Here is a 15,100-nt window from a genome sequence, read left to right as displayed (position 1 = left end):
GGCTCCGGGCTGGAACCAGAACCGGGAGGGATGCCCAGGACCTGGGCTAGGATACCCAGGACCGCGACCGGGACCGGGACCGGGACCGGGGCCGGGGGCTGCCCAGGGCTGGGACCGGCGCCGGGACCGGGAGCAGGCTGCGCCGGGGGCGGGCGCTGGTGTTCGTGCGGACCCAGGCGTCGGTGCGGGTGCGGGGCCGGCGCGGTGCGGGCGCGGGTGCGGGCGCGGGGCGGCGCCGATGCCGGTGCGGGGCGGTCGCGGCGGCGCTGCCGGTGGCGGGCGGGGGCGGCGCGGCCCCTCCTCCGCCGGGGCCGGGCCTGCGCCGCTTCCTGCGGAGCCGCCGGGCGCTGGGAGCAGCCGGCAGCCCCCGGCGCGCCGCGGCCCCGGGCCCCGCCGCCCCCGCCCCGCCCCGCCGCCCGGCCCCCGCCCCCGGGGGGCCCGGGGGCCCCGCCGCCCCCGCCCCACGCTGGCGCAGAGGCCCGGGCCCGGGCCCGCCTCGCCGCTGAGGATGTCCCGGAAGGCGCCGCGGGCGGAGGTGTGCGCCGACTGCAGCGCCCCAGGTAAGGGCCGCCCCCGGCCCCGGCCCCGGCCCCGGGGCCCCCGGTACGGCCCCGCCGCGCCCCATCCCCCGCCAGCCTCCCGCGCCCCCCCGGCGGGGCCCCTTCGCACCTCGTGCTGCCCCCGGAGCCCGCCCGGGAGCCTGCCTTGCGCTCCCCGGTACGGCCCCAGGAGCCCCCGGGAGCCCCCTCCGCACCCCCCGGTGTGTCCCCCGGTACGCCCACGGCTCCTCCGTGAGCCCCCTCTGCACCCCGTGGTGCCCCCCGGTACATCCCCAGCACCCCTGTGAGCCCCTTCTGCACCCCACGGTGCCCCCGGTACATCCCCAGCACCCCCGTCAGCCCCTCTGCACTCCCCGGTGTGCCCCCCGGTACACCCACGGCTCCTCTGTGAGCCCGCTCTGCACCCCATGGTGCACCCCGGTACCTCCCCAGCACCCCTGTGAGCCCTCTCTGCACCTCACGGTGCCCCGGTACATCCCCAGCACCCCCGTCAGCCCCCTCTGCACCCCATGGTGCCCCCAATACACCCACAGCTCCTCTGTGAGCCCCCCATACACCCCGACGTCTGCCCCCCAGTATACTCCTAGGGAGCCCTTTTGCATCTCCTTCTACACCCCGCAGCGAGGCCTCTTTGCACCCCCTGGGTGCCCCCAGGACCCCTTCAGTGAGTCCCCTCTGCACCCTGCGGTGCCCACCCTAGGGAACCCTGCTGAGTCCCCCGCTCTGGCCCCAGGAACCCTCTGATGTGCCCGCGGTGAGGCCCCTGGGCCCCCTTGGTGCACCCCATTCCCCCCCAGGAATCTCCGTACACACCCCAAATGTGACCCCGATAACCCCCGTGCCCTCCCCAGTGCCACCCTGGTGCACGCAGCGTACCCCCACCGCACCCAACGCCCCCGTGCACCACCCACAGCCTTTGCACCCCTCAGCGTGGGAGCTGCTGGCACAGGCTGGGGACGTGCCGGTTGGTGCCGGCAGCACCGAGGACCCTGCAAATGGTGGGATGGGGGGGACACCCTCCTGCACCCCCCAGCACCCCGCTGCCAGCACCCATGCCGGCCGGATCCGGGCTCGGCAGCGGAGGCAGGCTGAGCTGGGCCGGCAGCGGCTGCGCTGCAAGCTGGAGCCTGAGCCTGGGCAAGACGATTCCCGTCCCTGGCAGCGCTGGTGCCTGCAGCCCCCGCGCTGGGCACGAGCCTGTGGGCGTCGTGGTGGGGCTGGACCCCCAAACCCTGCCCACAGTGGGACTGGACCCCCAAACCCTGCCCATGGCCAGCCTGGGCAGCCCCACGGCGATGAATGAACGGGGCCGAGAGTCGAGGCTTGCTCCGAGCCGGCCCCGGAAAGCTGCCCGCAGGCCAAGGCTGTGCCGAAATTATTCCGGCCACGTGCCAATGGCCGGATTCTGCCAGGAGAGCCGGCGGCACGCGTGGGCGCGGGGCTGCCCTGCCTCAGGGCGCGTTCCCCGTGCCGGCGGGCAAGCGGGGGGCGCAGGGGTGCCCGGGGCGGTGCCGGGCTCCCTGCCGGGGCAGGGGGAAATGGAAACCAGTTTCTTCCAATCTCTTATCACCCGGCAGCCATGTGAGGAAATGAGTTATAAAGTCCAGAGGCCGCTTCCTACCACGCTGGGAGCACCCGCCGCCGCCGCTGGGGATGCACGGCCTGGCCCTGCGTGGTGGGGTGCCCATGGGGTGCCCTGCTCCCTCTGCCCGGGCTCCCTTGGCCGAATCCCGAATCCGCTGGCCCCACGCGCGGATGCCGGCCAGCCCCAGCCCTCCCCTCACCAGTGCGGGGCTGAGTGCTGGGGGTCCCGGCGTCAGCCCGCATCCCGGTACAGGGGCAGAGGTGCCGGGAGCTCCCTTGGGCTCCAGGATCCCCCCAGAGTTCGGGGTGTCCCCCTGCCAGCGCTCCCCGAGCTGTTGCAGTGCCCACCCGCATCCCACCGCGTCCCGGCTGCCCCCTGCCGCGGGAGGGGGTGCTGCCCCGGGGGTACCCCGGATCCGCCCGGTTGCACGGCCACGGGCAGCCTCACCGGCCGGCTCCCCCCCACACGGAGCGTCCTGTTCCCGGCAGCGCCCCGTGGGCAGCGGGCGCAGAGGCACAGATGCTGCCGCGCCGGCTGCCAAGGCGCTGCCATCTGTGTGCGCGGGGCTGCCAGGCTGGGGGGGCCACCACTCCCCCCAGCCGCCCCACCTCGGCCCCGGGGCACTACAGCACTGCAGGGCTGGGTGCCCCCCAAAACAGAGTCCCCAGGGCTCGGGGGGGTGGGGGGGGATTGGGGAGGGGTCCAGCACCCCACAGGGAGGAAGGAAGCGGGGGAGGCCCGGCCGCTTGCTCGCCTTCCTCTGCAGGGTCACGGGGCCGCTGTCACCCCCTTGGGGCCAGTGCTGCAACCTCCCTAGTCCCTGTACCCCCTGGGCTTGGGGCTCCCCCCTCCCATGGGGCGGTGCGGTGTTTGTGTAGGCCCTACAGAAACAAGGGGTGCTGGGGCTGGGCAGAGGCAGGCAGGACTCGCCCGCTGTGCCTGGCAGAGGGGCCACCCAGGGATGTTTCGGCATCATCACCCCATGCCTGGCCGTGTGTTGCGGGAGGGGGCTGTGCACCAGCGGGGGGGGATCCCCAAATCCTGCCCTCGGTGCTGCCGGCGGCATGTGTGGCCCCACAGCTGCCCTGTGGGGCCAGACCCCACCCCAAACCAGCCCCAGGACCCATTTTTTGGGGTGCGGGTGTGGGGAGCTGCCGCCCAGCCGGGAGCGGGGCCCCCGCGGGTGCCGGGGCTGGTGCCAGCGTGGGGCCAGCGTGGCCGCTCAAACGGCCCTTTGTTCCCGGCGGGGACACAAAGGGCTCCAGTCCGGCCAGGCCGGGGCCGGCAGCCGGGGCCAGGGGGGTATGGCAGCGTGGGGGGGCCGCAGCACCTGCCCCGAGAGCCAGGGTGCCCTGCACGGCCGGCCTGGGGCGGGGTGCTGAGGCTGCAAGCCGGTGACCGCCGTACGTGGGAGTCCGCGGGCTGGGGGTGCCCACCCACGGGGACACGCTGCCCCCCTCCAGGACCTCCCCAAATGCCCAAATGCTGGGTGCTCGGCGGGTGCGTGGCCTCGCCGGGTGCTGCGGCAAGTCAGGGTGTCCCTGCTCGGGGTGTGCGGCCACGGGGCCGGTGTCGTCCCTGCCACCGGTCACCCTCCTGATGGGGGAGGCCAAGTCCTGCCCCCCCCTTTTGGCTGGTGTCTGGTTGCTACGGGAAACCCGTGGGTTTCCCCGGGCGATGGGCTGAGCCCCTCGCTGTCGCCGGGGAAACGGTTGCTGTGGCAATGCATCCCCCCCCACCCGGCAGCAGGAGGGTGGATGGGGAGGGGGACCACAGCGGCGGGGACACCCAGTGACACCCCCTGTGCCACCCTGCAGACCCCGGCTGGGCCTCCATCAACCGCGGGGTGCTCATCTGCGACGAGTGCTGCAGCGTGCACCGCAGCCTGGGCCGCCACATCTCCATCGTCAAGCACCTGCGCCACAGCCCCTGGCCTGCCACCCTGCTCCAGGTGGGTGCCGGCCCCGCGGGGACATGGGGACACGCACACGGGGACATGGGGACACACACACGGGGACCCCCCGCGCCCACCGGGCCCCCGCCTCTCCCCCACAGATGGTGCACACCTTGGCGAGCAACGGGGCCAACTCCATCTGGGAGCACTCGCTGCTGGATCCGGCCCAGGTGCAGAGCGGACGCCGGAAAGCAAACCCCCAGGACAAAGTGCAGTAAGTGCCCCCCGCGCCGCGGGGAGGGGGTCTGCGCCGGCCGGGCACTCACCCCGCAACCTCACTGCCCCCCCCCAGCCCCACCAAGTCGGAGTTCATCCGCGCCAAGTACCAGATGCTGGCCTTCGTCCACAAGCTGCCCTGCCGGGACGACGACGGCGTCACTGCCAAGGACCTCAGCAAGGTGGGGCACGGGGTGGGGGTGCAGGGACCCCCCCCCTTTTGGCGGTGGGGACAGATCCCCCCCCTTACCGGTTCTCTCCTCCGCAGCAATTGCACTCGAGCGTGCGGACGGGAAACCTGGAGACCTGCCTGCGCCTGCTCTCGCTGGGCGCCCAGGCCAACTTCTTCCACCCGGTGAGCACCGGTGGGGCTCGGGGTCCCTGGGGATGGTGCTGGGCTTGGGGGGGGTCCCAGAGCCCCGTCCCGCAGGCAGGCTGCGGGGCTGAGGCTGCCCGTGCCCGCAGGAGAAGGGCACCACGCCGCTGCACGTGGCCGCCAAGGCCGGGCAGATCCTGCAGGCAGAGCTGCTGGTGGTCTACGGCGCTGACCCCGGGGCGCCGGACGTGAACGGCCGGACCCCCATCGACTACGCCAGGTGAGGGCGGGGAAGGGGGAGGAGGGGGGGGGTCACCCCTGCCTGCACCCCCCCCCCCCCCTTTAGGGTGGGCATCACCCCTGCCTGTCCTCTCACAGGCAGGCAGCCCAGCACGAGCTGGCGGAGCGGCTGGTGGAATGCCAGTACGAGCTGACCGACCGGCTGGCCTTTTACCTCTGCGGCAGGAAGCCGGGTGAGCACGGGGGTCCCTGGGTGGGGGGGAGGCCTTCCCGGGGGGGGCGGGGTCCCGCTCACCACCCCTCTCTTTGCGCAGACCACAAGAATGGGCACTACATCATCCCGCAGATGGCTGACAGGTGAGTACCCGGTGCCCGCGGCCCCGCCGCCCCGTCCCATGTCCCCCCCGGCGTCCCCGCTGGGCCGAAGGGGGGGACCCCGGTCACCTCCCCGTGACTGGCGCCGGAGCATCCCCGGGGTGGGTGGGGGGGTCCGCGTGCCCGCGCATTTAACGTCCGCCTTTATCCTGTTCTTCCCTCCGCTGCCTTCTCCGGAGCGCAGGGTGCGCCCAAAGTGCATGGCACAGAGGTATTGTCCGCTCGGCTCTCGGCTCCGGGGGCCCCCCCATGCCACTGGCATGGGCACCCCCTGCAGCCCCGGCTGCTCGGCCCAGCCCGGCACCCAGGGGGCACCCGGGGAGGGGGGTCCCGTTTGCCCCTAGTTTGCCACCTAGTCCCCCTGTGCCTGCCTGCCAGCCCCGCTCGGTGAAGCCCCCCCCCGTGCCTGGGGCGGGGTCCCTGTCCCGGTGGGGTGCAGCTGGGGACCCTTTCGGTGGGGACAGGCCAGGAATGACCCCCGCTTTGTGTCTCCCCCCTCCCCACGCGCCCCCAGTCTGGACCTCTCTGAGCTGGCCAAGGCAGCCAAGAAGAAGCTGCAGGCGGTGAGTGGGGGCCAGGGCAGGGTTGGGGGGGCCCATCCGCTCCCCCCATCCCGCCTGACGCCGTCCCCCGTCCCGCTGCAGCTCAGCAACCGCCTCTTCGAGGAGCTGGCCATGGATGTCTACGATGAGGTGGACCGCCGGGAGAACGACGCGGGTGAGTGGGGGGCGCGGGGTGCGGCCCCCGCCGGGGCCGGGGCCGGGGCCGGGGCCGGGGCGGGCGTCCCGGCGCAGGGAGGAGCAGCCGGCGGGGCCGCGGCCAAGCCCAGCGCTCCCCCGGATCTGGATCCGTCCGCCGGGACCGCAGGCCCCTCCTTCCTCATTCCTCTGGCCGGGGAGGTTTTCTCGGCGTGAGGGGCCGCCGCTGGGCGCCAGGGCCGGGGTGCTGCCGGAGGTGGGTGCCGGGACCCCCCGGGGATGGGGGGCTCAGCCTGGAGGGGTGCCCTTGGGCTGGGGGGCTGGCGGGGCGGGGGCCACCCCATTTCCGTGGTGGGGTGGGCACCAACAGGCACGCCGAGCCCTCTCCCCGCCGGCTGGGGGGGTGCGGACCTGGTGCCCCAAAGGGTGAGGAGCGAGGGGTCCCTGCTGGGGGGCGCGGGGGGCGGGGGGGGGGGGGGATCCCGGCCCCGCGGGGCGGCCGGGGGAGACGATTCCCGTCGGCCCGGCCGGGCTCCGCTCCCAGCCCTGCCAGGCTGGCCCCGCGCCTGCGTCCTGCCGGCTCTGCTGCCGGCCCCAGGCCCTGCGGCCCGCTCGCTCTGGGGGCTCTGGCCCCCGCAGCCCCCCGGGGTCTGACGCCGGGTGCCTGCCCGCAGTCTGGCTGACGACGCAGAACCACAGCACGCTGGTGACAGAGCGCAGCGCTGTCCCCTTCCTCCCTGTCAACCCCGAGTACTCGGCCACGCGCAACCAGGTAAGCCCCCCTCCAGGCCCTGCAGCCCCCCCTTGCACCCAGACCCCTGCTCACTCCCTTTCCCTCCCCCCCCCCGCCCTCCCAGGGCCGGCAGAAGCTGGCCAGGTTCAACGCCAGGGAGTTCGCCACCTTGCTCATCGACATCCTCGGGGAAGCCAAGCGCCGGCAGCAAGGGAAGAGTCTGCTGAGCCCCACAGGTGAGGGATGGGGGGGCAGCAAGGGGGGGCCGAGCATCCCTTCCCGCCCTGTGCTCAGCACCCCCCTGCCCTCCTCCAGACGCCCTCGACTACTCGCTGCGGAGCCAGAGTGACCTGGACGACCAGCACGACTACGACAGCGTCGCCTCTGACGAGGACACGGACCAGGAGCTGCTGCGCAACGCCTCACGCAACAACCGTGCCAGGGTGAGCCCCAGACCCCAGCCCCGGACCCCCCCCACCCCCACCCAACAGCTCTGGGGTCCCAGCGCTGAGCCCCTCTCCCTGCAGAGCATGGACTCCTCCGACCTCTCGGACGGCCCCATCACACTGCAGGAGTACCTGGAGGTGAAGAAGGCTCTGGCCGCCTCCGAGGCCAAGGTGCAGCAGCTGATGAAGGTGAACAACAGCCTGAGTGACGAGCTGCGCCGGCTGCAGCGCGAGGTGGGTGCGGGGCCGGCGGGACCCCCCCTCGGCATACCCCTCTCCTCGCTGATGCCTCCCCCCCCGCCGCTGCAGATCCACAAGCTGCAGGCAGAGAACACGCAGATCCGGCAGCAGACGGGTCCCGTGCACCCAACCCCGGCCCCCAGCGAGCGGCCGGAGCACGGGCACCCCCCGGGCACGGCCCCCCCGCACCGCCGGGATCGCCAGGCCTTCTCCATGTACGAGCCGGGCTCAGCACTGAAACCCTTCGGGCAGCCGGTGGAGGAGCTGGTGACGCGGCTGCAGCCCTTTGGCACCGGGGTGAGTGTGCTGCGGCGGGCGGGCGGGCGGTTTTTGGGGTGCAGCTGTCCCCCCAGCCCCCCAGGGTGCTGGGTCCCGTCTCCACGGGGCCGTAACCTTTCGTGTGTCGCCAGGAGGTGGAGGACGAGGCTTTGTACTCCATGCACATCCCGGCCAGCGTGTACCGGGTAAGGGGGCCGCGGCGGGGGCGGCTCCTGCATGGGACATGGTGGCTGTCACCCTCCTGGGACATGGCCTCCGTGCCGTCCTGGGACGTCCCGTCCCCCCGCCGCCCTGCACCCCCTGGGTCAGGCTGGGGACCTCCCCAGGGGATGGTGGCCGCGGGACGTTCCTGCATGCAGGGCGGCGGTGTCCCCTGTGCTCGTCCTTCCCTGCACGTCACCGAGATCAGCTCCAGACCCTTCTGTGCCCTGTTCAGCACCAGCTTCCCCTCTCTTCCCCCTTCAGATCCGGAAAGGTCCATCTGCCTCCTCGGTGCCCTTTCCCCCATCCTCCCCGCTGCTCTCCTGCCCGTCTGACGGTGCCCGGCACATGGTGACGTACCGGCAAGAGGGGGGGCAGCTCCCGGGGTGGGGGGACCCCGGCCCTGCATGGGGACGGGGCTGGGCAGGGCCTGACGTGGCTCCTCTCCCCTCCAGAGCAAGCTGGACCGGCACGGCAGCGGCACCGACAGCGACTACGACAACACGCAGGCGGGTGAGGTCCTGATCAGGTGAGTGCCGGGGCTGGGGGCTGCACCAGGGCCATGGGGCTGGCACTGACCCCGGGGGGTCGGTCGGTCCCTGCAGCATGGAGGGGAAGCGGTTCATGGAGCTGAGCAAGGACGAGGACTTCCCCCACGAGCTGGACCCGCTGGACGGGGAGCTGGACCCCGGCCTGCCCAGCACGGAGGATGTCATCCTCAAAACTGAGCAGGTCACCAAGAACATCCAGGAGCTGCTGCGGGCGGCACAGGAGTCCAAGCACGACAGGTAGGGCTGGGGCACGGCCGCGGGGTCCCTCCGGACCCCCCTGCTCCCAGGGGCTGTGTTCATATGGGGCCGTCCCTGCCACCCCCGTGGTCGGGAGCCATCGTCCCCCCCCAGCGTTCACCCCCTCTGCTCGCCCCCAGCTTCGTGCCCTGCTCAGAGAAGATCCACTCGGCTGTGACAGAGATGGCGTCGCTCTTCCCCAAGGTAGGAGGGGGGGCGAGTGCCCGGGGTGGTGGAGTCCCCACCAGGCACTGTGTCCCCACCCTGACACGGGTCCTGACTCTGCCCCGCTGCAGAAGCCGGCGCTGGAGACGGTGCGGAGCTCCCTGCGGCTGCTCAATGCCAGCGCCTACCGGCTGCAGAGCGAGTGCCGCAAGACCGTGCCGCCTGAGCCGGGCGCTGCCGTGGACTACCAGCTCCTGACCCAGCAGGTCATCCAGTGTGCCTACGACATCGCCAAGGCCGCCAAGCAGCTGGTCACCATCACCACCCGTGAGAAGAAGCAGTGAGCGCCGGCCCGTGTCCCCCCGTACCCCCTTGGCCCCCACGCTCTCCGTCTCTCCCTCCCCTCCGGCAGCAGCTGGCACCTGGGGCGAGCGCGGCTGCAAGTGGCCTTAGCCCGTGGGGGGCCGGGGTGTGGGGTGACCCCCCCCCGCCCCCCGCGCTGCCGAGGAGCTGGTGCTCAGCCTGCGGGGTAGGTGCCTGCATCCCCTTGTACAGCCCCCTGCCTGCCCCCGCGCAGCCCGCCCCGTGGCACGCGTCTAACTTATCCTGTACATAGCCTGCGTAGCTGTCCGCGACGGCGGCGGTGTACCCCCTCGCCCCCAAAGCCCCTCGCCGGGCGGCCGGTACCCCCGGGGCCGCCTGCAGCGTTACACTGGACCGGGGCGCCTGCGGGCCCCCCCTCCCCGGGCGTCCTGCCCCCCACCGGGGTCGCGCTCCCTACTGTAAGATGTGTCCTTGTACATTTGTATCAATAAAGGTGTGAGCATTGCACGGGCCCCCGGCCCCTGGCTCCTGCGGCGACGGGGGGGTCCTGTCCCCTGGGGCGAGGCTGCAGGCGATTGACCCCCCCGGCGCCAGGCAGGGCTCGGCCACGTGTCCCTCCCGTTTCACCCGGTCCCCTTGGCCCCGGCTGGCGGCCAGTCACGCCGTCCCCGGCACAGCCCCGCTGTCCCCGGCATGGCCCCACCGCTCGCCCAGCCCCGGGGCAGGGCTTTCTCAGCACGGCCCCGCCATCGCCGTGTGAACCCGCCGAGCGTCGGGGCTGCCGGCTGGGGCTCCTGTCGCACCCATGGTGTCCCTCGAGGGTTTGGTGGCTGCAGCCGCGGTGCTCGCTGGCCTGGGCCTCCTGGCCTGGCGCCTTTGGGCAGGGAGGCTAGAGGTGCCTGGAGACCGGAGAGAGGAGGAGGAGGAAGAGGAGGGGATCCTTTTCATCACCGAGGACGGCGCAGGGCGCTGCCGGCTGCTGTGCAAGCCCTCGGCTCTGGCCCAGCACCTGGTGCGGAGCTTGGGGCAGTCGGCAGTGCTGCGGGGGGGCCGCTGGCTGTGGCCGCGCTGGCCCCGGCTCCAGACGTTGTGGCAGCTCCTGCGGCCACCTGAGCCGGAGCCGGCGGTGGCCCGGGAGCTCCTGCAGCTGCCTGACACCGGGCTGGTGGCCCTGGACTGGCTGGTGGGGGCACGGGGGGCCAGGAGTGGCAGCGGCGGGGGGGGGCCCAGCTCCGTGCTGCTGCTCATCCCCAACGCTGCCGGGAAGGTGACGGGGGGGCTGCTGCAGCTGGGGCTGCGGGCGCTGGAGCGGGGCTTCGTCCCTGTCATCTTCAACCGCCGGGGTCACAACGGCTGCCCCCTCACCACCCCCCGGCTCCAGCCCTTCGGGGACCCTGGGGACCTGCGGGAGGCCGTGACCTACCTACGCTGCCGGCACCCCACTGCCTCACTGCTGGCCGTCAGCGAGGGCTCGGGCTCGGGGCTGCTGCTCGCCTACCTGGGGGAGAGCGGCTCCTCCAGCTGCCTGGCCGCTGCCGCCTGCATCTCCCCTGTCTTCCGCGGCCGGGACTGGTTCGAGGCTGGGATGCCCTGGTTCTACGAGTGGCCGCTGCTCCTGCACCTGAAGAGGGGACTCAGCAGGTCAGTGGGGTCCCTTGGGGCTGGGGAGGGGGTGTCCTGGGAGCCCCTCAACCAGCCCTGGGGGGGGGGGGTGTGCATGCAATGGGTGCTGCTGCCGGCACCAGGAGCCCCAGCGTGGGAGGGACAGAGGTGCTGAGAGCAGCAAAACACCCTGGTTAATGAACACCAGCATGTTTTGTTAAACATGTTAATGGAGCCGGCTGCCACTGGGCCAGATTGGCCACCACATGTTCCCTGGCCCGGCTGGGGCTGTGGCAGCATCCTGGGGTCCCCTGGCAAGCGCCGTGTCACCTCGGCGCAGCAGCGCTGGGTGGGTTGGCAAAGCCCCTGCGCTGCGCTGGACCCCAGGGGCTGAGCGGGGCTGGCCAGCTGCTGCACGGCTGCTTGCCCCTGGCACCCAACCCTGGGGGTCTGCCCTGTGGGGTTGGGGTGGCCACGGCCACCAACCCACAGCTGGGCAGGGGGCTGTGGACCCCTCCTGCCCAAGGGCTCTGGGTCCCCATTGCCCAATACGGCCGCGCTGGGGAGGGCCAAGCGCTGGCGCGGGCTGGGACCGGGAGCCAAACTGCCCCGTGCCAAGGCCTTGGGCAAGCAACACCTCCCCGGGCGGTGCTGAGACCTTGGGGGGGGACAACGCACAAAGGGGCCCTGCTGGTGGGCAAATGAGGGCCAAAAAAAGCAGCTAAATCCCAAAATATTTGGGCAAACAGGTGCCAGGTTGAGCCTCAGCATGCCGCGGTGGGTGCGGCCGGGCACAGCCTTCGCTGCAGTGATGGGGGGTGGGTTTCTGTTGGCCTGGTGGGGGGGTGGGGTGGGTACAGGGTGTCGTGTCTCCCCCCCCCCATTTCCCGATACCCATTGCAAGTGCTGCTGTCACGGCAACCGAGCGCAGCGCTGGCTGCCTCCCGTTGCCATGGTACCCGGCTGGCGCAGGCTGTGCTGCGGGGATCCCCCAGCATCCCTGGCAAGGGGCTGGGATGGGACCCCCAAACCGGCTCCGGGGGCGGGGAGGGAGGGCCCCGAGGCCACCCCCCGTTCCCTGCACGCAGGGCCACCACCGCAGCGCAGCCGCCCGCCCGCCCTGCCACGTAGGGCAGGAGCGTGAGCCGGTGGCGTCCCCCAGCCCACGGCAGCCGCCGCGTCCCCGCAGGTACGTGGGGTCCCTGGCCGAGGCGGTGGACGTGGAGGGGCTGCTGGGCAGCCGCTCGCTGCGGGAGCTGGAGGAAGCCCTCTTCTGCCGGACCAAGAGCCGCCCCACCACCTGGGAGGCCTACTGGGAACGCAACGAGCCCCTGCGCGACGCCGACGAGGCGGCCGTGCCGGTGCTGTGCCTCTGCAGCGCCGATGACCCCGTCCGTGGCCCCCCGGCCCGCAGCCTGCCCCTGGAGCTCTTCCGCAGCAGCCCCTACTTCTTCCTGCTGCTGACCCCGCGCGGGGGACACTGCGGCTTCCCCCGGCGGGGACTGGGGCGCTGCTGGGGCCACGAGGCCGTGCTGGAGTACTTCAGGGCCATGGCCGAGTTCCTGCGGGCAGAGGAGCGCAGGAAGGGGCTGCCACGGCCCCGCAGGTTGGGGGGTCCCGCCCTCGAGCCCCCCGTCTTCACCTGGCAGAGGTCCTACACCCGGTAGCCCCCGGGCAGGGTCCCACGCAGTGGGGGTGGGCTCAGAAAGGCAGGCAGACACTCCATGTACTAAAATTACTTTATTACAGTTGATTTTTTTTTTTTTTAACATTTCCTTTGCTATGATACAAAGGATACTTACAAACAAAATATTACATATGACCTTATTTTTTTCTCTTCTCTTATTTTCTGACAACTTGGTAACAGCTTTAAATGCACAATCTATACAATTAATACAGGTTATATATGAGCTATAATGTATGTTGAACCAGAAGAATACCAGAATACTGACAATATACTGTACATTAAGCCTTACCAGTTAGTGCTCGTGGCATTTTCTACAAGAAGGAAAACGCACACCTGTAGATTCACTCATACCAGCTGGTGCTACCAGACACGGAAGCAGGAAGGAGTTTAATTCCCCTAGTTAAATCCTTCACAGCCCATCACCGTGGTGCTGGGCCTGGAAACCTCAGACCAGTGTTCATAGTAAAACAGCAGATATGTGTGTGTTTTTTCTAACTAACGCTCTGCGGCACAAAACCACGTGGCTGGGCGCCTTCCCCTGGCGCCGCGGCAGCCGGGCTTTGCCATACCTGGATGATGCCCCAGAGCAGACGGCCACGGCGCTGGGGCCGGGCGCTGGGCGAGCTCTTGTTGGTGAGCTGGACCTCCTTACGGAGGGGGAGAGGAGGAAGAGGAGGAGGAGGAGGAGAGGAAAAGCAGCAACAGCTTTGCTGTCATCAGTAGGCAGCTCTCGGGTTTGCGCGCGTGAACGGGCAGGTGCCGAGGGGGGAAAAGCAAGCCCAAGGCACGTCGCTCCCCGGCACGGCTCGGCCGAACCGCAGGGCTTGGCCCCCGGCTGCACACGGAGCTCGTGCCCGGCAAAACCTCCGCGGGGCCGGGCAGCCGGAGGGGCTGGGAGCTGCCTTGCAGTTACCTGCTCGCCAGAAAAGGTTTGCTTTTGTTTCACAGCCAAAGCTAGAGTTGTGTGGCTACAGGTGTGCACTTCCCCTCCTCCCGCCGTGGTCTATGTCAGACTGATAAGGTTACGTTTTTGTTTTATTTTTTTTTAAAGCAACCAGCAAGTGAAGCGTTTTTAGTTGACTGGCAAAAGACCTGGCATTTGCACAGAAGCTGCAAATGGAAAATGGCCATCCCCTCCTCCCACCCGCTGCATCCCAGCCCAGAAAATCCCAAACTGTTGGCAGAAGAAAGAAAAAAAACAGGGGTGGAGGAGAGGAAGGGGAGGGGGGAACAGGTTGGAAAATACCAGGTTTGAGTTAACATTTCCTTGACTTCACACAATGCTTGTGCAAAAAGAAACAAAACAAAACCCCCAAACAAACAAAAACCAAAAACATGCTGGAAATAATGAAAACAAATGGAAAGTAATATATAAAATTAAAAATATAAATAGGATGTCTGGCTGACTGGTAGAAGAATAGGTCATTTAGGTTACAAAAAGGAATATACATTCAAGAGGCTCTGAACCCAGTGGGGTAACTGATGTTAAACTTGTGTTAATAGTTAGGCTAGAATTCTCAAGTTTGTCTTTAAAATCTTCACAATACAAGCAAGCTATTTTTAAAAAATATACACTATACACACCTCACACAGCTTCTCCTATCCGTATTACACACGTTACGCTACCCTCCCCTCCACTAAACCAAGGGGGTTCCCGCGGCTAAGGTACGCAGGCTGGGCCCCCCCTTCCCGACCCGCCGGCCCCGAGGTGCCGGAGGGGCAGCGATGGTGCAGAGCCCCAGGCAGGTCGCTTGGCCCTCCGCGTCTTACCACCACCTTCTCAAGCATTTACAAGTCACCAAAGGGCTGTAGCCTTTTATGTTATACACACTTCACTTTGTAACGTTAATTATTTACATCAGGGCTGCCCCCCCCATCTTTTAGCTGTTTCTAGGCAGGTAAAAAAAAATGTTCCTGTTCCAAGCAAGCAGGGGGAAGAGCTGCGGGGGGGTTAGGAGGGAAGAAAAGCTGAAGAAAGGAAGGGGGTGGTTTGCTTGCCAGAAGCCAAACCCGTACACGCACGTATGCCTCTCCTTCTCTGATCCTCGAATCCTTACAAGCTCCCGTCCCCTACGACCTCCGGGACAACCAGACCTGGAGAGCGCGGCCTCACCGGCGCTCAAACTCCTCTGCTCGCAGCTTCCCGGGACGCTCAGCAAAGCTGTTCTCGACTTGCAGACTCGCCTCTGCCACAAGGCAAGGAGCACGGGTCCTCCCTCGCTCCGTTCCTAGGAAGCGCGGGGGAGCCCACCCTTCCCTCGGCGGCAGGTCTCGCAGCGCAAGCAGCCGCAGCCGGGGCAGGGGCACCGAGACCCCCGCGAGCCCCCGCATCGCACCCACAAACTCGCCCTTCGCGGCTGCCGCCGGCCGCAGTCGGGCTCTGCCAGAGCCGTGCGATAGCAGCGGCGACGTCCTTCAGCTCGTTAACAACCCCGTGCTGATTTCTAAACTCTGCTGAGCTCAGAGTTGCCATAGAAATGCGTGATCCTGGCACTAAAAGCAGGCAACAATCTTAAACGAAAAGTCATTTTCTTTTTTTTCCTCCAGTAGGTTTAGATGATCTTGGGTTTAAGACAAAAGCAGTCAGAAAGGGGAAAACAGATCATTTCTGGAGAGGTTGAAAAATAGTCATAAGCCGGTATTAAACTGCAGCAAAGAACCTGAACGCGGTTCCCATTGAATTCAGCCCCA

General features: G+C 68.8%; 2 protein-coding genes across 5 annotated transcripts; both read left to right on the top strand.

Annotated features, from left to right (window-relative positions):
- The first annotated feature begins 426 nt into the window (after positions 1 to 426).
- On the top strand, positions 427 to 9,631 carry GIT1 (GIT ArfGAP 1). 4 transcript variants are annotated; one of them, XM_072882165.1, is made up of 22 exons: positions 427 to 560; positions 3,963 to 4,096; positions 4,201 to 4,313; positions 4,392 to 4,497; positions 4,584 to 4,670; positions 4,781 to 4,911; positions 5,010 to 5,104; positions 5,186 to 5,228; positions 5,431 to 5,457; positions 5,761 to 5,809; positions 5,891 to 5,963; positions 6,619 to 6,716; positions 6,802 to 6,913; positions 6,993 to 7,120; positions 7,205 to 7,357; positions 7,433 to 7,660; positions 7,774 to 7,827; positions 8,108 to 8,194; positions 8,299 to 8,372; positions 8,449 to 8,631; positions 8,772 to 8,835; positions 8,928 to 9,631. In XM_072882165.1, the coding sequence occupies exons 1-22, from the start codon at positions 509 to 511 to the stop codon at positions 9,138 to 9,140; spliced, it is 2,304 nt and encodes a 767-aa protein (XP_072738266.1). In that variant the 5' UTR covers positions 427 to 508; the 3' UTR covers positions 9,141 to 9,631. The 4 variants fall into 4 exon arrangements, with proteins under 4 accessions (XP_072738266.1, XP_072738267.1, XP_072738268.1 ...); XM_072882166.1 differs by lacking the exon at positions 5,431 to 5,457; XM_072882167.1 differs by lacking the exon at positions 7,774 to 7,827.
- Positions 9,632 to 9,762: 131 nt separating this feature from the next.
- On the top strand, positions 9,763 to 12,495 carry ABHD15 (abhydrolase domain containing 15). Its single transcript, XM_072882179.1, has 2 exons — positions 9,763 to 10,761; positions 11,912 to 12,495. Exons 1-2 carry the CDS (start codon positions 9,926 to 9,928, stop codon positions 12,387 to 12,389), a joined length of 1,314 nt encoding a protein of 437 aa, XP_072738280.1. The 5' UTR covers positions 9,763 to 9,925; the 3' UTR covers positions 12,390 to 12,495.
- Positions 12,496 to 15,100: the final 2,605 nt, after the last annotated feature.

The sequence above is a fragment of the Ciconia boyciana genome, chromosome 17, assembly GCF_034638445.1.
Source record: "Ciconia boyciana chromosome 17, ASM3463844v1, whole genome shotgun sequence".
In the NCBI taxonomy this organism is placed as follows: domain Eukaryota; kingdom Metazoa; phylum Chordata; class Aves; order Ciconiiformes; family Ciconiidae; genus Ciconia; species Ciconia boyciana.
This window is presented reverse-complemented; position numbering and strand designations above follow the sequence as displayed.